Genomic DNA, 21,049 nt, shown 5'->3' on the forward strand with positions numbered 1-21,049 from the left:
AATGTGCATAGAGATATGTGCCTTATTTATTCCACAAGTAAACTTTATGTTGCCGGATTCTCTCTAGAATTGAGTTTAACCGTATGTATGTGTTGATGTATGAATCCTTAGCGTTTTCAATAAAGTACTCAATTGGCTAGATCATCGTTCTACATTATTTATCATCTCGTATATCAATGATGTATCCAAATGTGACTAGATATCGGCTTGTATAACGTTTTCACAATCACCCACACACCAAGAACCTTCGGAAATATAATATCTTTTGATGTATGCAACACTTCATAAAGTGGGTGGAGAATTAATCTGGCATATTCTCTTTGTATCTTGACTAGGAGTGTTTATACATAAAATACCGCTTATATGATGGATGCTTTAAAATAGTAGTCGTATTCTACACATGTGGTGGTGGTGGGGTTGTTTTAACTCCGTACTGAAGGTAGGAATGGCAACGGGGCGGGTTTGGGGCGGGTTTGGCTTAACCCGAACCCGAACCCGAAACCAAAAACCATCCCCGTACCCGCCCCATTACCCGTCGGGTTTAATTCGGGGATTCCCCGTTTGGTTTTTTGTACCCCCCCGAACCGCCCCGTCCCCGAACCCGAAAACCCGAAACCGACCCGACCCGTCCCCGAACCCGAACCCGAAAACCCGAACCCGAAAACCCGAAACTGAACATTTATCGAAATAAACTTCTGCATCACACACATAAAAGCTGAAACAATGTGTTACAAAGGAAATAAAACCAAGTCTACATGGCCGAAAAATCATGCCAAATACACAAACTACAAAATTGCGACCAAATCTAAATACCAAATCAAACCAAATCATCCAAAGTCGTCGTGCCACTTTCTTTAGTACCTACCTACATTAAGAATATTTATCAATAAATCAACCAAGTTAAAAGAATAAAAGCTATGTTACAAAAATAGTAAATTTTATAAATATTATTACCTCTTCCACATCCATTTCATATTCAATGGTGCGGCAGTATGCCTCGGTCTCTTCCGAACAAGTTTCTATATTTAATAGTAATAACATAAACATATATTCATGATTATGAAGATAAATAACATGAGTAATAATGTAATATTCAATATAGCGTTACCTCGAATCTCATTCAACAACCAACTTTGAGCACACATTAAAGCCTCCAAAGTTTTTGGGTGAAGTCGACTTCGGTGAGGACTTATTAATCTTCCACTTGTACTGAACGCAGATTCAGAGGCAACGGTGGAAACTGGAATTGCCAATACATCTTTTGCCATCCTTTGAAGTGTCGGATACTTACCTCCATTTGTCTTCCACCAAAGCAACAAATCCAGTTCTACTTCATCAGGCAAAAGATTTTCTTTCAAGTAGTTATCTAACTCTGCCATATCATTCAAGTCATCATTCACCTTAGCTTTGGATTTAATGTCAGATAGGAATTTTTGGAATCCACCAGAAGAACACTCTGACAACCCCGAACTGAATAAAGATGAACTAGAACCACCACCTATAAATTAATGTGAATCAAGATAAATCAAATATTAGCAATTTATATTTATACTCATTAAATATTAATATGATTATACCTTCATAGTAGTTTTTACCACGTGAGTTGGTAGATTCATATTCTTTAAAAAAAGCTCGGACAAAATCCTCAAGAGATTTAAACTCTTCCTTTGCCATTTCTTCACCGTATAAGGCAGGCATAAGCAACTCTACGTATTTTAGCTTGTAACGTGGATCTAAAACCGCAGCCATCCCCATAATCCCATGAATTACAGACCAATATTTATCAAACTTGCTACTCATTTTATACGCCATTAGACTAATGTCAACAATAGAAGACTTAGTCCACTCCCGCATAGAAAAACGAATCTCACATATCAAAGGGAAAAAGACATTAGCAGTAGGATACTTGTTACCAGAAAACAAAAGAGTTACCCGATAGAATAGTTGTAGCTTGTTACATATCTCAGTTGCTAAGTCCCAATCAAGGTCCGTAGGCAAACTAGTATACCTGGGCTCTCTTTGCTTTAATCGCGTGAAAACATGTCTATAAGGTATAGCAACACTAAGCATCAAATAAGTAGAGTTCCAGCGAGTCTTGCAATCAACGATCAGTTTCTTTGTGTATTCCATTTCAAGTTGATTGGCTGCTTCCTCAAATTTTTGCTCTCTTTTTCCTGATGCAGACCAAAATAAAACACTATCTCTAATTCTTTCAATCCCATCCTCAATAACAGACAAACCATCTTGAACAATCAAATTGAGAATGTGCGCGCAACAACGCATATGAAACAACTCTCCTTTCCTCATGAGTGATCTCAATGGAAGCTTCTGTAGTAACTTGTTGATAATTGCATCATTTGTGGTACAATTATCAACGGTAAGAGTAGACACTTTTCTATCAATATTCCAATCACATAGACAATCATATAGCGTATCTGCAAGAACATCAGCTGTATGTGGTGCAGGCACATAAATAAACCTATATAAAATTTATGCATCAATATAAGTGTAAAATACATTTAAAGTTTTAAACTAACTTTATATTAGACTTGTACAGCTTTACCTCATGATTCGGCTTTGCAAGTTCCAAGAGTCATCTATAAAGTGTGCAGTGACGGCCATAAACCCTTTTCTTTGATGGTTAGCTGTCCACATATCAGTAGTTATTGCCACTCTACTTGTGATCCTCCCTAATAGTTTCTTAGTTTTCACCCTTTCATATTCATAAATTTTTAAAATGTCGCTCTTGATGGTATTTCGACTCGGAACCTTAAACAAAGGTTGAAGACCTTGAACAAACTTTCTAAAACCATGATGGTCCACCGTTGTAAGAGGATACTCGTGCACAATAATCATCTCCGCGAGATCTCTCCTTGAGTTGTCTGGATTAAACGTGTAGTTGGAGAGATATGATGAACTACCATCAACTTTCTTTTGCTCCATAATCAAGATGCTTTGTCGTATATCTTTAACAGTTCGTCTTGGACAACGTTCAAAATGATCTCGTAAATGCGATGTGCCGTTTTTGCTTGAACCTCCTAGCTTTTTCTTACAATAGTTACATTCCGCCTTATCTTCACCGTTCACTTTCATTAATTTAAAATGGTTCCACACGGCAGATCTTTTCCTTTTACCACCGACATTTTGACCATCTTCAAAAGTATCATCAAGGTTAGACTCATCGTGGGTAGTAAAGTTAGTTGGTGGTGGTTCATTAGAATCATGTACCCCTTCACTGCTTCCTTGAGGAGTAGAATAAGTAGGAGTGTTTGAAGCAACGGGAGTAGGAGTACAAGTGTCTGAAGCAAATTTATCACCTTGTGATGCCATATAGTTGTAGATGCAACTGAAATAGAATGGCACATAAAAGTCAGTTTTAATGCATGTACAAAACCGAATGCAAAATAATACAACTGACAATTTCATGCTAAATAAACTAACTGATAAACTAACTGACAATTTCATGCTAAATGTAAAGTAGTAATCTGTTTGGATCAAAATGTTATTTTGGGTTAGCCTAATCTTGAACCACCCATTTGATTGTATTCTAGTTGTTAATGCATGTATTGCTTTATCAGATGGTGGAGGTGATAAGACTGGGTATGTTGTAAGCTTGGCAAAACGTGTGGGTTTGGTCGGACTCACAGGTCAAAACAGTTCAGGTCGAATCAAGCTGTTTCAGAAAATGGTTACATTTATTTGGGTCAAAACGGATGTTTCTAAATTGAACTCGGATTGAACCGTAGTGTGAGGCGGGCTGCAACAACCGTAGTGTTAATTCATTTAAATTAATTTTAAGTCACAGATGTTATAATGATTCGAATAAACCTACTTTGATCCATTGTCTAATTTAAGCCGCCCTGATTTCGTTTTATTTTCCGTTTTATGTGTTTGGATCAAAACAGATTACTACTTTACATTTATTGCCTTAAAATATAAAGTAATAAAAACTCTAACTTCTGATCCAAACACATAAAAAGGTTTATATCTTCTGATCCATTGTCCAAACACATAAAAAACTCTAAAATAAAAGGTTTCTTCATAACACCACCAAAGGGTTTATATCAATTTCATGTACCACAAATTCATGCTAAATATAGGAATGAATTTAGTATAGGAATGAATCCTTAACACATGTACAAAACCGAATGCAAAATAATACAACTGACAATTAGGGATCTTACATTACAGGTGGTAGCCTGGTAGAGTGGTAGGATGAGAACGAGGAGGAGGAGGGTGGTCCGGTGGTGCAGACGGGGCGATTGATGGTGGATTGGTGGTGGATTGGTGGTGGATTGGTGGTGCTGCGGACTGCCGATTGGTGGTGCAGATTGATGGTGCTGCGGATTGGCCGATTGGTGGTGCACTGCGGACTGCAGATTGATGGTGGATTGGTGGTGGATTGGTGGTGCACGGTGGATTGGTGGTTATTAGGACTGAGACAGAGACGGCGATGATTTGAGATTGTTAGGTTAGGTTTAGGTTTTTAATATATGTATATATATATTATTTTTATTTATATTTATATATATTATATCGGGGCGGGTCGGGGCGGGGGTACCCAAACCCGAACCCGAACCCGAACCCGAAACAATCCCCGAAACAATCTCCGAAACCCGACCCGAAACCGAAAAAACAAAACCCGACCCGACCCGAAATAAGCCGGTTTTCGGGTTTCCCCGTCGGATTCGGGGATTTTTGCCATCCCTAACTGAAGGCACTAGTAGTAATAGTCAATAGCAGGAGGAGGAATATAGGCGCCACACATCTCCAGTCCAAATGAGGCTTCGCCTGCCTCCAATACCTATCTTCCATCGCAACCTCCACTCCTCTTCCGCCATGGCAGCCGCTGGTCTCATCTTCCGAACACCTGCCACATCATCCAAACTGAAACTACTACATTCCTTACGCCCTAACATTATTATTCCCTATTCTGCTTCACCATTATTATTATTATTTGGCGGTACTCTGTTTGCTGCTTCGATTAATAATAATAATAATAATCGCAAAGTGAAGGTATACGCCTCGCAACAGCAGCGAGGGTATAGGAACCTCCGAACCAGGAGGAAGGAATTGGAGCTTGATGTTAACATTTGTCTCGAACAGCAGCTGCCCGATGATCCTGACATTCTGGTTTGCTTTATATATTATTTATCTACACAATGGAGACCCTTCGCTTGTTTATTATTTCTAATTCTAAATTTCACAGAATATTGCAGAATTGCTTCGTCTAAACGTTCCAACGGCTTTGAAACTAGCCTTTGATGGTTTAAAAGATTCTGATTTTAAAACAAGAGACCCTGCCATTGATGATGCTGCCCAGTATGAGAGTTTTGAGTTGTCAATACTTTTGTGCAATGATGATTTCATCCGTGAGCTAAATAAAGACTGGAGGAATTCCGATTATGCTACCGATGTTCTCTCTATGTCTCAGCATGTGCCTGAACTCAAGCTTCCAATGGTAATAACTCCAACAGTGATATACTACTCCCTACCTAGTGAAATTTGACTAAACATAAATTGGCATGTTTTCTTCATCTTGCAGTTAATGTTGGGTGACATAGTAATTTCGGTTGAAACGGCTGCAAGACAAGCCGAGGAAAGAGGGCACACTCTTCTTGACGAGATACGCATTCTTATGGTTCGTAAAAAGTTATACTTTATTTGTTAAGCAGTTTTTTTTATTCCTTGTCATGCATTATGTTTGGATGCCGAATTCTTTTGAGTTTTTGTTTATCTTGTTATAATACGTGTATGTATACTTACGTACGCATATAAATGTGTATTTACATAAATATATTGTAGAGATGCAGGTAATCAAATTGGTGGAGATTGTTTCTGGACATTTCGTTTTTCATAGTGACTCTAATACCTTGTTATATACACAACTACACAAGGATAGGCTAAGGGGGTGTTTGGGATTGCTTATTTTGACCAACTTATAAAAATTTTAGAAAAAAGTTGTAAGCTTGTTTGGTATTGGGATGTTTGTGAGTGTATAAGTCAATAAGTTACAATATTGTAACTTATTGACTTATGGGGAAAAGTCATAAGGAGGTAAAATAAGGAATCCTAAACACCCCCTAAATAGTAAATATGGAAACTGAACAAGATTCTTTAACTTGTATGAACCTGCAGCTAACTGAAACATCTTTTCAGTTTCTCTCTGTATTACTAGAAGTTTTTAAAAGCAACAGCCAAAATTTGGTTATCTTGATCACATCATTTTTCAATTTAGTTGGTGTCATCCTTTTGTTTAAGTATTTCCATGTTACAGTGAGTATTTTGAATGCTTGACTCGGTCTCTGCCTCACGGTGGGTCACTTTTACTCTCTTATTGTTTTGGCATGGGGATCTCAAAAACGTCAATTTATTTATTTTAGTTTAGTTGGAACATATTTAAGATAAAGAGCTTTATCATATCAAATCTGTCATGAAAATCTAGTAATGTGAATATAAGATTTCTTATCCTTATACCTAGTTATTTCTACTTGCATTACTGTCATAATTATTTTCAGTCTGTCGAAAATGTTTGTATTCATTTGATAGTGCACTTCTGTTGCCATCTTGACACTCAAGTCCCTAGAATTAAGCAAAAGCGTTTATGAACCAGTTATTGCTTAAGAGAAGATTTATGATCTTAATAAATAGCAACACTCGGAGCTTGACTCAAAAAGAACCTTTTTTTATCTAAAGCAAAACACGTATCTAGAATGTGACAGAAATAGCCTTTATAATGAATACTCTGCTTTTTTGTTGCAACTTTGATTAATGCATTGCATCACATTTACTGTTCACGAGTCACATTAGGATGATCGCAATTCAAACGACTGCTTTACTGATTGAAGCAGTATATAAAATTTGTGAATGATTACTGAATATGTGTCTGGTATATTTAATGACTAATCTTACTTTAAACTTGGTGAGCAAATAGTGACTTTCACTTGATTGGAAGCTTTGATGTCTTACACTTTGGTGCTACCTTATTACATCGATTAGTGTGAAACAGAATCAGAATTTTATATTATCTTTTATATGTACATCTTTTAGGTTCATGGGTTGCTGCATCTTATGGGATTTGATCACGAGCTCAGTGATGAAGCCGAAGCAGAGATGGAGAAGGAGGAGGAACGTCTTCTGATGAGTCTAGGGTGGAAAGGCAAAGGATTAATCCAAAGTGCATCTACTGCTGAAGAAGATGAAAACCCTTTACCAAGCACTCCTACCGATGGTATTTACTCTTACACATTCTTTGTTACTTAAATAGTTATCCCTATATCTCCCAAGTTCCAGCATGTTATGTTGTTTGAAGATGGAAATATGGCTGAGGTGGACACGCTGGTAACGTGTCGAAACTCAAATTGTGTCATTTTTAGCACGTTCAAATCAGGTTGGGTTGAGTTGAATCACCTTTTCATGCATTTTTCAAAATTTATGATAAATAGTCAATGTATTATATAGGTATTACACCAATTTCAAATGTTTGACCCGTTAGACTAATATGGTCTTTTCTCTGTTTTAACTTAAACATTTTCTTTTGACCCGTTTGGCAAATAAAATAACCAATATCGACTCATTCATAAGTAAACGTGTTAAAATTGTGACTTTCTGATTTTGCTGTTTGATCTTCAAAGTACGTATTAGTAGACTATCCTTACGTTTGACTTGTCAAAAGGAAGGAAGAAAGCAGGCAGTCTTCGGTTCTACAAGCCAAAGTTCAATTATATATTCTGTGATATGGATGGTAAGTTTGACTTCAAATGTTTATACCACTTTTTTTTTTTTGCATAATCTACATGTTTTATTAACTGTCACTTATTTCAATGGACATAAGGTACACTGTTGAATAGCAAAAGTCAAATATCTGACACAAATGCAAAGGCTATAAAAGAGGCCTCATCAAGAGGTGTAAAAGTGGTTATAGCCACCGGAAAAGTAAGAATAAAAGTCAATTTTGTGATAACTTTCCCAAGTGATTGTTTTTGACTTTTTGGATCACTTATGAAAGGTTCGAACTGGGTTATAGTTTATAAAATTATGTCTAACAACTTAAACGGGTCAAATAACTGACAGGCCCGTCCAGCCGCTGTTAATCTTTTGAAGACGGTAGATTTAGCAGGCAGAGACGGAATTGCCTCGGAGTACTCACCTGGTGTTTTCTTACAGGTTTGATATGTTACCGATTCTGATTGATATTATATCCTTTTTTCTTAGTTTTGTTATCATCAAAACTTTTATCTTTTTAATTCTTACTCTTAACTCCTCACTTCTAAGTCTTTTAGGGTTTGCTTGTTTATGGTACACAAGGCCGGGAAATTCACAAAAGGAATCTGGACATAGATGTTTGTAAAGAGGTATTTAGTTGTTAACTGATTTGGAACACACGTATATACGGTTTTCTAACTTTTTCCAATAAGTTTGAATGTCAAACATGCTGCAATTGTTGCAGGCGTTCTATTACGCTGTTGAGCACAATATTCCACTTGTTGCATTCAGTGAGAATCGTTGCTTGTCTTTGTTCGATCATCCACTTGTGGATTCGCTTCACACCATATATAACGAGCCGAAGGTAGCTGAGTCAGCATTCTCTTTTATTTGTTGTGGCAAGTGGAAACCTGTGGGCTTCTAATAATATTATTTTTTGACAGGCAGAGATTATGTCTTCGGTGGATCACCTCTTAAGCAGCGGTGAAATACAGGTATTTTTTTCTCGAAAAAAGTATTCTTTTTTGCCTATTTTAAATGTACATGGTTTGTTAGAGATAAAACATAACTAAAATTAATTAGAGCTAATTACACAAATGGTCAGTGTGGTTTGACTTAAGTAACCTCTTTGGGTACTAAGGTTTTAAAGTAACAAGTTTGCAGTTTGTGGTTTTAATTTATAACAAAGTTTGGGGTCTAAGGCTAACTTTCGTCAGTTTTTATGTTAACTTTAAGTAAGATGACCAAAATACCCTTTTTAACATAATGGTGGTGCTAGTTGCTGGTGATGAGGGTTGGGTGGTGGTTGCAAGATAAGATTTGTTCGGCTGTATGTGTATATATATTGTTTAATATCAAAAAAGTTGTGGTCCAAATTAATTATTCATTAAAAAGGGTATATTGGTCACTTTCCCTAAAGTTAACAGAAAAACTTGTTACTTAGAAACCTTTGTATCCAAAGGTGTTACGTGGGCCAAAACACAGGGACCATTTGTGTAATTAATTCAATTAGTTATTAACCCATGTTGTGTTGTTTAATTTGAACTACAGAAGTTGTTATTTCTGGACACTCCGGATGCGGTGACGGGTACACTGAGGCCACACTGGTCAGAAGCAACAGCAGGTCGGGCCTCTGTTGTTCAAGCACTGCCCGACATGCTTGAGCTCGTGCCCCCTGGCAGTTCTAAGGGTACCGGGGTCAGAATGCTGCTTGACCATTTTGGTGCGACTGCGAACGAGGTGATGGCTATTGGTGATGGTGAAAATGATATTGAGATGCTTGAATTGGCTTCTTTAGGGATTGCTTTGAGTAACGGGTCCGAGAAAACAAAAGCTGTAGCTGATGTAATTGGTGTCAGTAATGATGAAGACGGAGTTGCTGATGCGATTTATAGGTATGCGTTTTAACGTACGCGCGTGAGCTCAGACTGAAAAGATTTGGTATTCTTAATGTTTATTATTCGATTGTTGGCTAGATACTACTAGACAGATAAAGAAAAACAAAGCCTTGGTAAAGTAGAATCTGTAGGCTATTTTTTTGAGTCCATTTAATATAAGATTTAATATTGATATATTAAAATGTTCAATTTCTTTGGTTTGACAGTTTTAACAATTTGTAGACAAAAAAGTTTTGTGATTGTTGGGAGTAAACAATGGTTCAAGTATGTTTTTTCTTGGTGATGGCTAATGGAATCCCAACAAATACTTTGTTAACCACATAAGACAACAATAAATCTGCGAATTAGAGTATTTGACATGGATGAGACACGGTTTTATAATCATGTATGATACGATTAGTGGGGTGCCAATACTAGTCATATATATGGCCCATTGTCAAGTTAACCCTACATGTTTCTAGAGGAGTATCTGAGAAACCAATTTTTCACAGTTTAAGTCTCAAACACACAACTTGGAGTATCGATGTCATATTCATCTTAGCTCCGTTTTGAATGCATTTCAGTTCGTCGTGATCCTCTTATATAGAACACGAACGTGCCAAATATGAAATATATTTGTAACAAATACTAATAATTGTTTGTGTCCAAAATAAGTAAAAACACATATTCAATTAAATTTCCAATAATATAATAGGTGGTTTTTGGTGTAATGCATAACCAAACGTAGAGTTGAATTATCTTATAAAAGGTTATAAAAATGAGAAAATGTGCCCCCAACATTTTTGGATTTTTTGTTGAACGAGTAGGGTTTAGTTTGTTTGATTTTTATTTACATTTAAAGTTATTATTTTTTCGGTGTTTTTGAGAGGCTTTTAGATTTCAACCTGACGGAGGAGGAAGAATATAGGGTTTGCTTTGTTGTTGTCTTCCGCCATGAGTCTCACCTTCCGAACTGTCTGCTCTTGTTCATCCAAACTCCACTCTTCATGCCCTGCTAACATTATTCCGTATTATAGTTATAATTATTCCGCTTCTTCCTCCTCCTACTCACCATTATTATTATCTGGCGGTGCTCTAGTTGCTTCTTCTTTCAATAGTAATAATAATAATAATCACAGCAGAAGAAGAGATGATTGGATGCACTCCAAAGTGAAGGTATACGCCTCCCAAAAGCAGCGAGGCCCCAGGAAGGTGCGAGGCAGTAAGAAACTGGAACTCGATGTTAACATCCGTCTCGAACAACAGCTACTGCCTCATGATCCTCATATTCTGGTACTTGGTTTTAACATTTACAATTCAATAATTCTAGTTCATTCTATCTTCTACTTTACTAGTTTTTGTTTTTATCTTTTCAAATAATTGAAAGCTCCATCATTTCTCGACTCGTATTCATGTTTGATACTTGTGTTAAGCGCGTCGTTTCCAACTAAAATAACAAAATAACAAAATGAACTATAAGACCGGTCGCTATGGGGGGCGCCCTTGGGGGTGCTTTTTGGGCGACGTGGGCGCCGAACACCGCCGTGGGGCGCGGACGAACCAAGGGCGACGAAGATGTGTCGGTTCCAACGGACACATACATATGTATCACACACACATACATACATATGCATATATATATATGTATATATATAGAGAGAGAGAGACGCCTTTGGGGCATTAAACCATTGCGGGGCACTATTGGTTGGGGCTCGGTGCTTACGTGGCGCTGACGTGTCACGGTGGAGGGGCTTTGAAGCCCCTCACCATAGCGGATCTGTATTTCACAAAGTAAGAAAACGAGTGTCCCACAAGTTAGGGATGAGCATTTTATGGATAGGAGATTAAACAAAAGATATAAAAATTTGTACAAGGGATTGATGATAGAGATTGATTCAGAAAAAAAAGGAAGTTAATGCATACAGAGCCAAGGGTGTTTCTTTTGACTTTTTATGGGTCAACTAATTAATTTTCACCTAATTGAGACACAATAGGCACATGTTAGCATGTTTGAATAGGTTCTAAATTTGCTTCAACAATTAATTAGCAAATGTGTACATAAATAATCTGAATCATAAGCATAATAATCAAAAGCGCTCGCTTTGGATGCCTAGGCGCTATTTTTAGTCAAAGCGCAATTATAGGGTTACAGCGACTTGCCATACTTAAGGCACAATTTTAGGAGGTTAACACGGTTTTGACTTTCTATTTTTTATATTTTTTTTAATTTATCACTTACCAATTTAAACCTACATACCTAAAATTCATTGGATTGACAAAATTAGTCTGAGTCTAACTCTAGTGATCGATAATTACTCTGTATTTCACAAAGTAAGAAACAGAGTATACCACAAGTTAGGGATGAGCATTTTGTCACAAATACCCGCACTCGTACCCGTACCGTACCCATACACGTACCTGTACCCGTACCGATTTAGCTTATTCGGTACGAGTATTGGTACTCATTTTTGTTGAATTTTGGCATAGGTACAATCGGGTACAGGTACGGGTATGGGACAGGTACATTTTGGTATTTTGTACATGTTTAAGTATATAAAGGTTTAATTGGGATTCTTCATATTTAATATATAAAATAAATTCTCCAACCATGTTATTATTGGACAAGTATTGAACGTTTCTTTAAAATTAAATAATATAACATCCAAGACTCGAACCAACAAACAAATCACTTAAAGTCGGCAACCGAATTAGGGTTCTTCAATACTATTTTATCATTAAAGCGACGTCTAATTTGGTACCTGTACTAATTTGGTACCCGTCACGTACCTGTGAAAGTACCGATGCCCGAACTAATTCAGGTTGTTTGCTACTCGTACCGGAACCGGTTTCATGATAGTCGAAGATTTAGAAATAAAAAGGCAAAGTGGTACCAAAACGGGTATTGTACCGAAATACACGTACCCGTACTCGTACCCGTATCCGTTTCATATCGAAAAATTTGGTACGTGTTTTTATTGATTTTTGGTACGAGTACAATCGGGTACAGGTACAGGTATGGATACGGGTGCTGTCCCACGCTCATCCCTACCACAAGTAGAGTTTAACAGTGATCGATTCCCATATTTTTTAAACTTTAGTTAATTGACAATGCATGTTTTTTATTAACAATGATGAATTTTTTTAACAATAATTGAAGATGCTCATGTTTTTTATACTTTAAAATTATTTAGTTTGTTGTTGAATAAACTGTCTATTGTTTTAATCGAAGATGCTCGGTTTATTATCTTTTGAATTTACAGTTGATTTGATGATATATTTTGTTTTGTTGATATATTTTGAGATTTGAGATGAATTTGGTACTTCATGTTGAGGAGTATGGTATTGGAATATTTTGGTAATTGAAAAAAGTGATATTTTGCATTACATAATATATTTATTTTATTTAAATACGTTTTTTTTGTTTGAGCCTCACACTTTTTTTGTGCCTAGGCCCTCAAAGAGGCCTTTGCGCCTTCAGTGCGCCTAACGCTTTTAATAACTATGATCATAAGTAAAAGAATTACAATCTTGAAAGCAAACACAAAATCATGACATGGAAACTATTTTTAAAAATCATGGTGAACCTCTAAAACTTTGTTATGATTATTATTATCAAGGAATCCTTTTGCAAAAGCACAGTTCAAAAAGTCCTGACTGTGATAACACCATGTGAATGAGTTTTGCATCAGCATAAAAAGTTTTTGGTCAACATGGCTTAGTAATTCATCCAAAAGTTATAATATTAAATCGTAAGTAAAAGAATTACAATCTTAAATTATAATATTAATTCCTTCTCAGATTAATGCAACTGAAAACTATAGTTTTTGTATAATCTAATATTCAAATTACTTTATATTACATCAATAGTTATTCTAATCATAATAAGGCCTAATTTCACACTATCTCCAAAATCAAAATGATTCCTTGCAAGACAACCCACAAATTAACATGAAAACATGTAAAACTTCTAAAACCAAAAATTTTTTAATCTACCGCTCCTAAATGTTTTATCATATAGTATGGATTATAAACCTTTGATGAAGAACATAAACGAACAAATGTTAACGAATATAAACGTGTGTAAACAGACACATTATCGAACATTCACGAATGCAATTGAAGGAACATGGCCTCTATTCGTGTTAACGAAATTCTTTGTTCATGTTTGTTCATTTATTAAACGAGCGAACATGAATGAATTTCCTGCCGAACATCCGGTTTGTTTACAGCCCTAACTCCAAGTATTGATATAATGATATATGCTTGTGATATTTTTATCATGTGGTTAATAAACCTTCTGTTGAGGACCTGAGTTATGCAAGTGAATAATAATGGAAGTCTCGCTATGGAGAGGCATCACTTGTTTTAAATACTATTTTTTCCTAAATTTGACAGGATATTGCAGAAACGCTTCGTCTAAACGTTCCAACGGCTATGAAACTAGCGTTTGATGGTTTAAGAGATTCAGATTATAAAACAAGAGATCCTGCCATTGATGATGTTGGGCAATATGAGAGTGTTGAGTTATCAATAGTTTTGTGCAATGATGATTTCATCCGTGAGCTAAATAAAGATTGGAGGAATTCGGATTATGCTACTGATGTTCTTTCTATGTCTCAGCATGTGCCTGAACTCAAGCTTCCAATGGTAACAACTTCAACTATGATATACTCCCTACTTAAAAAAAAGGGTTGGAGGAGGGAACCCTTACCCCGGTACCCATTTGGATACCCATCACCCCACCCCGCAAGAGGTATGACGCCGGTAAAACACCTCCATTCAGTCCGCGACAGATCTGGGCTGACCCTCAGGATCGAACCCGCGCCACTACGGCTTCCCTGTCTTAGTAGAACTTCATTGGTGACGGGTACCTCAACGCCGCCCGAAGTGGGATTCGAACTTGAGACCTCCCATAGGAAAGCCCAAGCTTTATCCAACCCAGCTAGACATCAATTGGTTATACTCCCTACTTAGTGAATTTGACAGTTGGTTTCGAGTCCTAAAAAGTTACTTTTTAACTTCGAATTGATATGAATGTCTCGGTGTAGAGTGAAATGTAGATGATGATGTGAAAGTTTTAAAAGAAGTAATAAAAATTCTTCACTTGAAAAATCTTCTATTAGGGATGAATTGTTAAGATTAAAAGGTAACTAAATCATGTGATGAGTTAATGACATGAATTATTCATCCTGCAGTTAATGTTGGGTGACATAGTAATTTCAGTTGAAACGGCTGCAAGGCAAGCCAAGGAAAGCGGGCACACTCTTCTTGATGAGATACGCATTCTTATGGTTTGTCTAAAACTTAGACTTTATTTTTGAAGCAATATTAAGTTTTAACAAGAGAATTGATATATTTTAATTCCTTGTCATGCGTCTTGTTTGGATGTTTAGTTCTTTGAATCTTTGTTATAGTATGTGTATGTGAATATAAATGTGTAGATTTGTAGGTAACTAGATTGGTGAGAGTGTTTCTGATATACACAAATACACAAGAATAGGCTAAATAAGGAAATCAAACAAGATAACTTAAGGATGTGAAACCCTATTCTACTAATATAGTTATCTCTAACATATATGAATACACATCTTATACATATGTATACATACATTCACATGCATAATGAGTACATGATAAATCATACGAGTAACTCTAAAATATACAAATCAATAAAGACAGTCATGATAACACAATGATGGATTCAAAGGATATGATAGCTAAGGTGACTTTCGCTAAGAAGATAATCTTACAAGAACTACTTAAATTCGAGTTTTAATGACTTAAATATAGTAATGTGAAAATAAAATTTGTCATCCTTGCACCTAGGTATTTCTTTACTTGCATTACTGTCATACTTGTTTTCACAACTGTCGATTGAAAATGGTTTATAGTCACTGATTCTGTTCTCATTCTCAACACTCAAGTTTCCAGAATTAAGCAACAGAGTTTGTGGATCAGTTATAGCTGTATAGAAATTTATATATGTATTAATCAATAGCAACAGTTGTAACTTGGCTTGAAAAGTACTTTCTTATGATCAAAAGTCAAAATACATCTAGAATGTAACATATATAGCCTTTATATTGACTACTGATTGTTGCAACTTTAATGAGTGCATTGCATCATATTTATCTGTCCACGTTAGGATATCAATTCAAACAAATATAGCCTATGCTAAAACATGTAGAAGGATACCTCAAAAGAAGTATAATGATTCCTAACTTTGAAAAGCAACAGTGACTTGATTGTAACTTTAATGAGTTACTCTTCTGTGCTGCTCGATTAGATCAATTAGTGTAGAGCCAAATTAGAGTTTTATATATTCAATTATATATATATTTTTAGGTTCATGGGTTGTTGCATCTTATGGGATTTGATCACGAGCACAGTGATGAAGCGGAGTCAGAGATGGAGAATGAGGAGGAACGTCTTTTGAAGAGTCTAGGATGGAAAGGCAAAGGATTAATCCATAGCGCATCTACTTCTGAAGATGATAATAACCCTCTACTGAACACTCCCACTGATGGTATTTACTCTTGCACCGTATTTGTTACCTAAATAGTAATCCTTATGTTTCTCAAGTTCAAGCATATGAATTTTGTTTGAAAGTTGAAATATGGGTGAGGTGGACTAGTTAACGGGTCAAAACTGGTTTTGGTATAAACGTGTCATTTTTAGTGCAGGTCAAATCAGGTTTGTGTTAAGCCAAACCACTTTTTTAAGCAGGTTTCAAAATTTATGATAAATTGTCAATGCATCAAATAGTATTATTCCAATTTAAAATGTTGACCCGTTAGACCAATTTGGCTCGTTCTCTTTTTTAGCTATATCTTTTCTTTTTGACCCGTTAAGACCATTTAATGAGCGAATGTGTCGAAATAGGCACCTTTGATTTTGTTGTTCAAAGTAAGTTATGGTATGCTATAATTAAGTTTAAATTGTCAAAAGGAAGGAAGAAAGCAGGCTGTCTTCGGTTCTACAAGCCAAAGTTCAGTTATATCTTCTGTGATATGGATGGTAACTTTGACTTCAAATGTTTCTACAAGCCAAAGTTCAGTTATATCTTCTTACCAATTATCATGCATTTCAATGGACATAAGGTACACTTCTAAATAGCAAAAGCCAGATATCCCACACAAATGCAAAGGCCTTAAAGGAGGCTTCATCAAGGGGTGTAAAAGTTGTTATAGCTACCGGAAAAGTAAGAACAAAAGTGATTATTTTTTACCCACTTACTTATGGACTGGTCGAATTGGGTTATGGTTTATATTTAATAACCTTAACGGGTCAAATAATGACAGACACGTCCAGCTGTTATTACTCTTTTGAAGACAGTAGATTTAGCAGGCAAAGATGGAATTGCCTCAGAATATTCACCAGGCGTTTTCATACAGGTCTGATTGATATATTATATAATTTTTTTTTAGTTTAATTATCATCAAAATGTTAACTTCTTAGTTCTTACTCTTTAACTCCTCACTTCTATGCTCTTTAGGGCTTGCTTGTTTATGGCACACAAGGCCGGGAAATTCACCGAAGAAATTTGGATATAGATGTTTGCAAAGAGGTATTTTCTGTTTACAGTTTGGAACAAACATGAATGGTTTTCAGCTTTTTTCTTCAAATTTGAATGTCAAATATGCTGCAATTGTTGCAGGCATTTCATTACTCTGTTGAGCACAATATTCCACTTATTGCGTTCAGTGAGAATCGTTGCTTGACTTTATTTGACCATCCGCTTGTGGACTCATTGCACACCATATATAATGAGCCGAAGGTAGCTTGAGTCATCATTCTCTTTTATTTGTTGTGGCAAGTATTAATATAAATGTTTGACAGGCTGAAATTATGTCTTCGGTGGATCAACTTTTAAGCAGTGGTGAAGTACAGGTAATTCCTGAAAAAAAGGTCATGTTTTAAATGCATATGACCTGTTAGAGATCTAACATAACCAAAATTATTAGAGTTAATTACACAAATGGCCCCTGTTTGTAGCTGTCAATAGCGAATAGCAGTAAATAACGACGGGTCACCTATATGCTACGTAGTGAATAGTGGTAAATAGCGACCGATATTTCATATTTAGCGATAAAGGAGTAGGAATTTTTTAAGCAAATAATTAGGGTTTGTATTCACAAAATAAGCTTTTGCGGGGGAACTTGTGGAAGGTTGGTCGATAAACCAGCCTAAAAAATAAGTTTCTACAATTTTTAAATAAAATAAAAATAAAAAAACCCTAATTACCGCTATAATCACGCTAAATGACCGATATTTAGTATATAGCGGCCAATAGCCGCATTGCTACATAGCGCGCTATATCGCCCGCTATCACCGCTATTGACAACCATGCCCCTGTTGTTTGGCCAAAGTAACATCTTTGGGTACTATGGTTTAAAAGTAACAAGTTTGGAGTTGTGGTTTCTATTCTATAACGAGTTTGGGGATAAGGCTAATTTCTGTTAACTTTAGGTAAACTGATCAAAATTAATAATGGTGGTGCTGGTTGCCTGCGATGAGTGTTGGGTGGTGGTTGCAAGATCTGTTCGGCCATGTGTGGTGTGTATTATATAGTATAAAAAATGAGTGGTTCTAATTAGTTCTTTTCTAAAAAGGATATTTTGGTCATTTTACTTAAAGTTAACAGTAAAGTTAGTGGAAGTTAGCCTTAGACCCCAAACTTGTTACAAAACTGAAATCACAAACTCCAAACTTGTTACTTTTGAACCTTACTATCCGAAGGTATTATTTGGGCCAAACTTGTGAAATTAACTATTAACTCATATTGTGTTATTCAATTGATACTACAGAAAGTGTTATTTCTGCACACTGCAGAAGGGGTGGCAGGTACACTGAGGCCATACTGGTCAGAAGCAACAGGGGGGCGGGCCTCTGTTGTACAAGCGCAGGCCGACATGCTTGAGATCGTGCCACCTGGCAGTTCAAAGGGCAGTGGAGTCCGAATGCTGCTTGACCATTTTGGTGTGACTGCAAACGAGGTGATGGCGATTGGTGATGGTGAAAATGATATCGAGATGCTCGAATTAGCTTCTTTAGGGATTGCTTTGAGTAATGGGTCCGAGAAAACGAAAGCTGTAGCTGATGTAATTGGTGTCAGTAACGATGAAGATGGAGTTGCGGATGCGATTTATAGGTACGCGTTTTAAAGTATACATTTGAGTTAATTCAAACTCAAAAACTTGAGATTTAATACTCTCTTTTATTGGTTTATCGAATGGATTCTTATTCGTTATTGAGTTAGTTGGCTAGATACTAAGAACAGAAAAGGAAAAAAGAAAGCCTGTTGACAGTTCAAAATTTGTAAATGAACAGGTGAACATAACAATTTCTTCAAATTCATTTAATATAAGGTTTAAAACTTTGTGTATGAACTTGTGCCTTATAAAAAACTTCATGACGCGTTGCAGTGTGTTTTTCTTTGTGTTTCAAGTACCATAACTAACGATATTACAATCGATGCACCTGGACCCTTTAAGATCTTTATATTTATATGGGAATGTGTGTGACATCCAAACTCACATTCACCAAAGTAGAACTGAACTGCTTCAAAACTCATGACATGCATCTTGATGGATCATTTGCATCCTAATTTACACTGATACTTATTTGGGTTTAATTTGAGTTTTCAAGAACAAATGGCTCTTGAACGACCACTCGAGTAATACACGAAGAAAAATGAAGAACATGGAAGAGTCAGGTGTGGACCGTGTCTTATAGGCACATCCCTTGTATGCACTATGCCTGTACGAGTGCTAAAAAGTATGGATTGAATTTCAAACTACAATTTTGAAGCAAGTAAAACAAAACAAATTGATTCTAGATTGTAGAACAACGATTTCATGTCACTCTCCGAATCGTAATGGAGAAGCCCCTGTGTAATAAGAGAAGTTGGTTATCAATAACAACAAACATATTCAACCAATTTGAATACCATAATTTAAAATATTATTAAAAGAGATGTTTTACAAGACAATCATCAAGTCCATGGGTGCGCAAAGTACAAAACCCGACCCAACCCGAGGACCGACCCAGCTGCAAATACAACAGCGAAGTCTGAACCAATGGGGGTGATCGGGTATCGGTCTAAAACCTAGTCGATCTCTCGGTACTGTGCACATATGATCGAAACCGAAATAAGTAACTTCAATGTTTCGATCGATTATGTATGAATGAAGGGAAGGAACTCTTAATAGGATTCAATTGCGAATTTTAATCAATTAACTGAGGATTAAAAATTATAACTGGGCCTTCACTAGGTACGATTAGCTTCATGCTAGATTATATATATGTAACATCCTGTTTTATGAATAAAATTAAAAGTATATGAAATGTTTATCTAATATTGTTATGTGAGTAACTAACAAGTAAATTAATTATTTGAGACGTGAGATTTATTGACTATCAATTAGTATTACCAAATATCGCTTAATAATCTTATGCTAATAATACACATATAATAATAGCATAATATATAATCCACTATAATACTTAACATGAAAAGGAGGTTATGAGATTATCTATATTCATACGTGTTCCACAAGTTCAATAATAATAATAATAATAATAATAGTAATTATTAAACTTGTGGAACATGTATGAATTTAGATAATCTCATAACCTCCTTTTCATATAAGGAATACTTTTATTAAATGCATAAAATCAACAGTTAAGTCGTTTATAGAAAGTCTATATATTATGTATCGGCTCATTCAAATGATCACAATTCATTTTCAATATTCTCGTTACGAGAGAATAGGAGGCAACAAGGTATGCTTTTATTTTTTTATTTCAATTAAAAAATAAATATTTAAACATTATTTTATAAGAAACAATTTAGTAACTCTGGACATAATATATAGGATAAACATGTACCATTTTAATATTTTAATAATAAATTATCCGGAAACCTAGGGTAGCAACCCACTAGAGTAGGGCATATGACCATAACACACATGGCTTTATGGTATGGTATGACCACTTTGGTAATAAATGGTTAAGTTGAGCCATAAATTGTAATATTAATGGGTATGGTTGTTAACCATAACACTGTCTAGACTTGAATAGTTGTGATTATTATTATTATTATTATTATTATTATTACACATGTTAACTGTTTGACTCTACACGAGAAGCATGGAATTTTTATGACATGTTATGTATTATAGTGGATTATATATTATACTATTATTATTATGTGTATTATTAGCATATGATTATTAAGAGATATTTGGTAATACTAATTGCTAGTCAATAAATCTCACATCTCAAATAATCAATTTACTTTTTAGTTACTCACATAATAATATTAGATAAACATTTCATATACTTTTAATTTTATTCATAAAACAGGATGTTACAAAATATCCTCTATCAACTGAGGTGTGTCGAACTCTGTATCATAGAGGCACAATATGGTAATTGGGAGTATCATGGTGTGCATCATAGGTTGC

General features: G+C 35.6%; 2 protein-coding genes across 3 annotated transcripts; both read left to right on the forward strand.

The window, feature by feature from the left end:
- Positions 1-398: 398 nt before the first annotated feature.
- LOC143529640 (endoribonuclease YBEY, chloroplastic-like) lies at positions 399-9,953 on the forward strand. Its single transcript, XM_077025390.1, has 12 exons — positions 399-439; positions 4,718-5,133; positions 5,210-5,461; positions 5,546-5,641; positions 7,051-7,231; positions 7,676-7,744; positions 7,835-7,935; positions 8,074-8,166; positions 8,283-8,354; positions 8,450-8,569; positions 8,649-8,699; positions 9,256-9,953. Exons 2-12 carry the CDS (start codon positions 4,780-4,782, stop codon positions 9,610-9,612), a joined length of 1,746 nt encoding a protein of 581 aa, XP_076881505.1. The 5' UTR covers positions 399-439; positions 4,718-4,779; the 3' UTR covers positions 9,613-9,953.
- Positions 9,503-19,144, forward strand: LOC143529641 (endoribonuclease YBEY, chloroplastic-like). 2 transcript variants are annotated; one of them, XM_077025392.1, is made up of 11 exons: positions 9,503-9,599; positions 13,977-14,228; positions 14,777-14,872; positions 15,927-16,107; positions 16,530-16,598; positions 16,682-16,782; positions 16,883-16,975; positions 17,077-17,148; positions 17,239-17,358; positions 17,421-17,471; positions 18,389-19,137. In XM_077025392.1, exons 2-11 carry the CDS (start codon positions 14,016-14,018, stop codon positions 18,743-18,745), a joined length of 1,353 nt encoding a protein of 450 aa, XP_076881507.1. In that variant the 5' UTR covers positions 9,503-9,599; positions 13,977-14,015; the 3' UTR covers positions 18,746-19,137. The 2 variants fall into 2 exon arrangements, with proteins under 2 accessions (XP_076881507.1, XP_076881506.1); XM_077025391.1 differs by lacking the exon at positions 9,503-9,599 and adding an exon at positions 10,639-10,874 and having other exon boundaries at positions 18,389-19,144.
- The last annotated feature ends 1,905 nt before the right edge of the window (positions 19,145-21,049 follow it).

Source organism: Bidens hawaiensis, unplaced genomic scaffold (assembly GCF_021521415.1).
Source record: "Bidens hawaiensis isolate Kalapana, Puna unplaced genomic scaffold, B.hawaiensis_p1.1 tig00008633_1, whole genome shotgun sequence".
NCBI lineage: Eukaryota > Viridiplantae > Streptophyta > Magnoliopsida > Asterales > Asteraceae > Bidens > Bidens hawaiensis.

Excerpts from the sequence above, each read along its gene's own strand:
- LOC143529640 (XM_077025390.1), top strand. The coding sequence starts at position 4,780 with ATGAGGCTTCGCCTGCCTCCAATACCTATCTTCCATCGCAACCTCCAC. Across the intron at positions 5,462-5,545 it reads CTGAACTCAAGCTTCCAATG|TTAATGTTGGGTGACATAGT; the intron begins GTAATAACTCCA and ends TTCATCTTGCAG. Across the intron at positions 8,570-8,648 it reads CCATATATAACGAGCCGAAG|GCAGAGATTATGTCTTCGGT; the intron begins GTAGCTGAGTCA and ends ATTTTTTGACAG.
- LOC143529641 (XM_077025391.1), top strand. The coding sequence starts at position 10,740 with ATGCACTCCAAAGTGAAGGTATACGCCTCCCAAAAGCAGCGAGGCCCC. Across the intron at positions 16,783-16,882 it reads TTGTTATAGCTACCGGAAAA|ACACGTCCAGCTGTTATTAC; the intron begins GTAAGAACAAAA and ends AAATAATGACAG. Across the intron at positions 16,976-17,076 it reads CACCAGGCGTTTTCATACAG|GGCTTGCTTGTTTATGGCAC; the intron begins GTCTGATTGATA and ends TATGCTCTTTAG.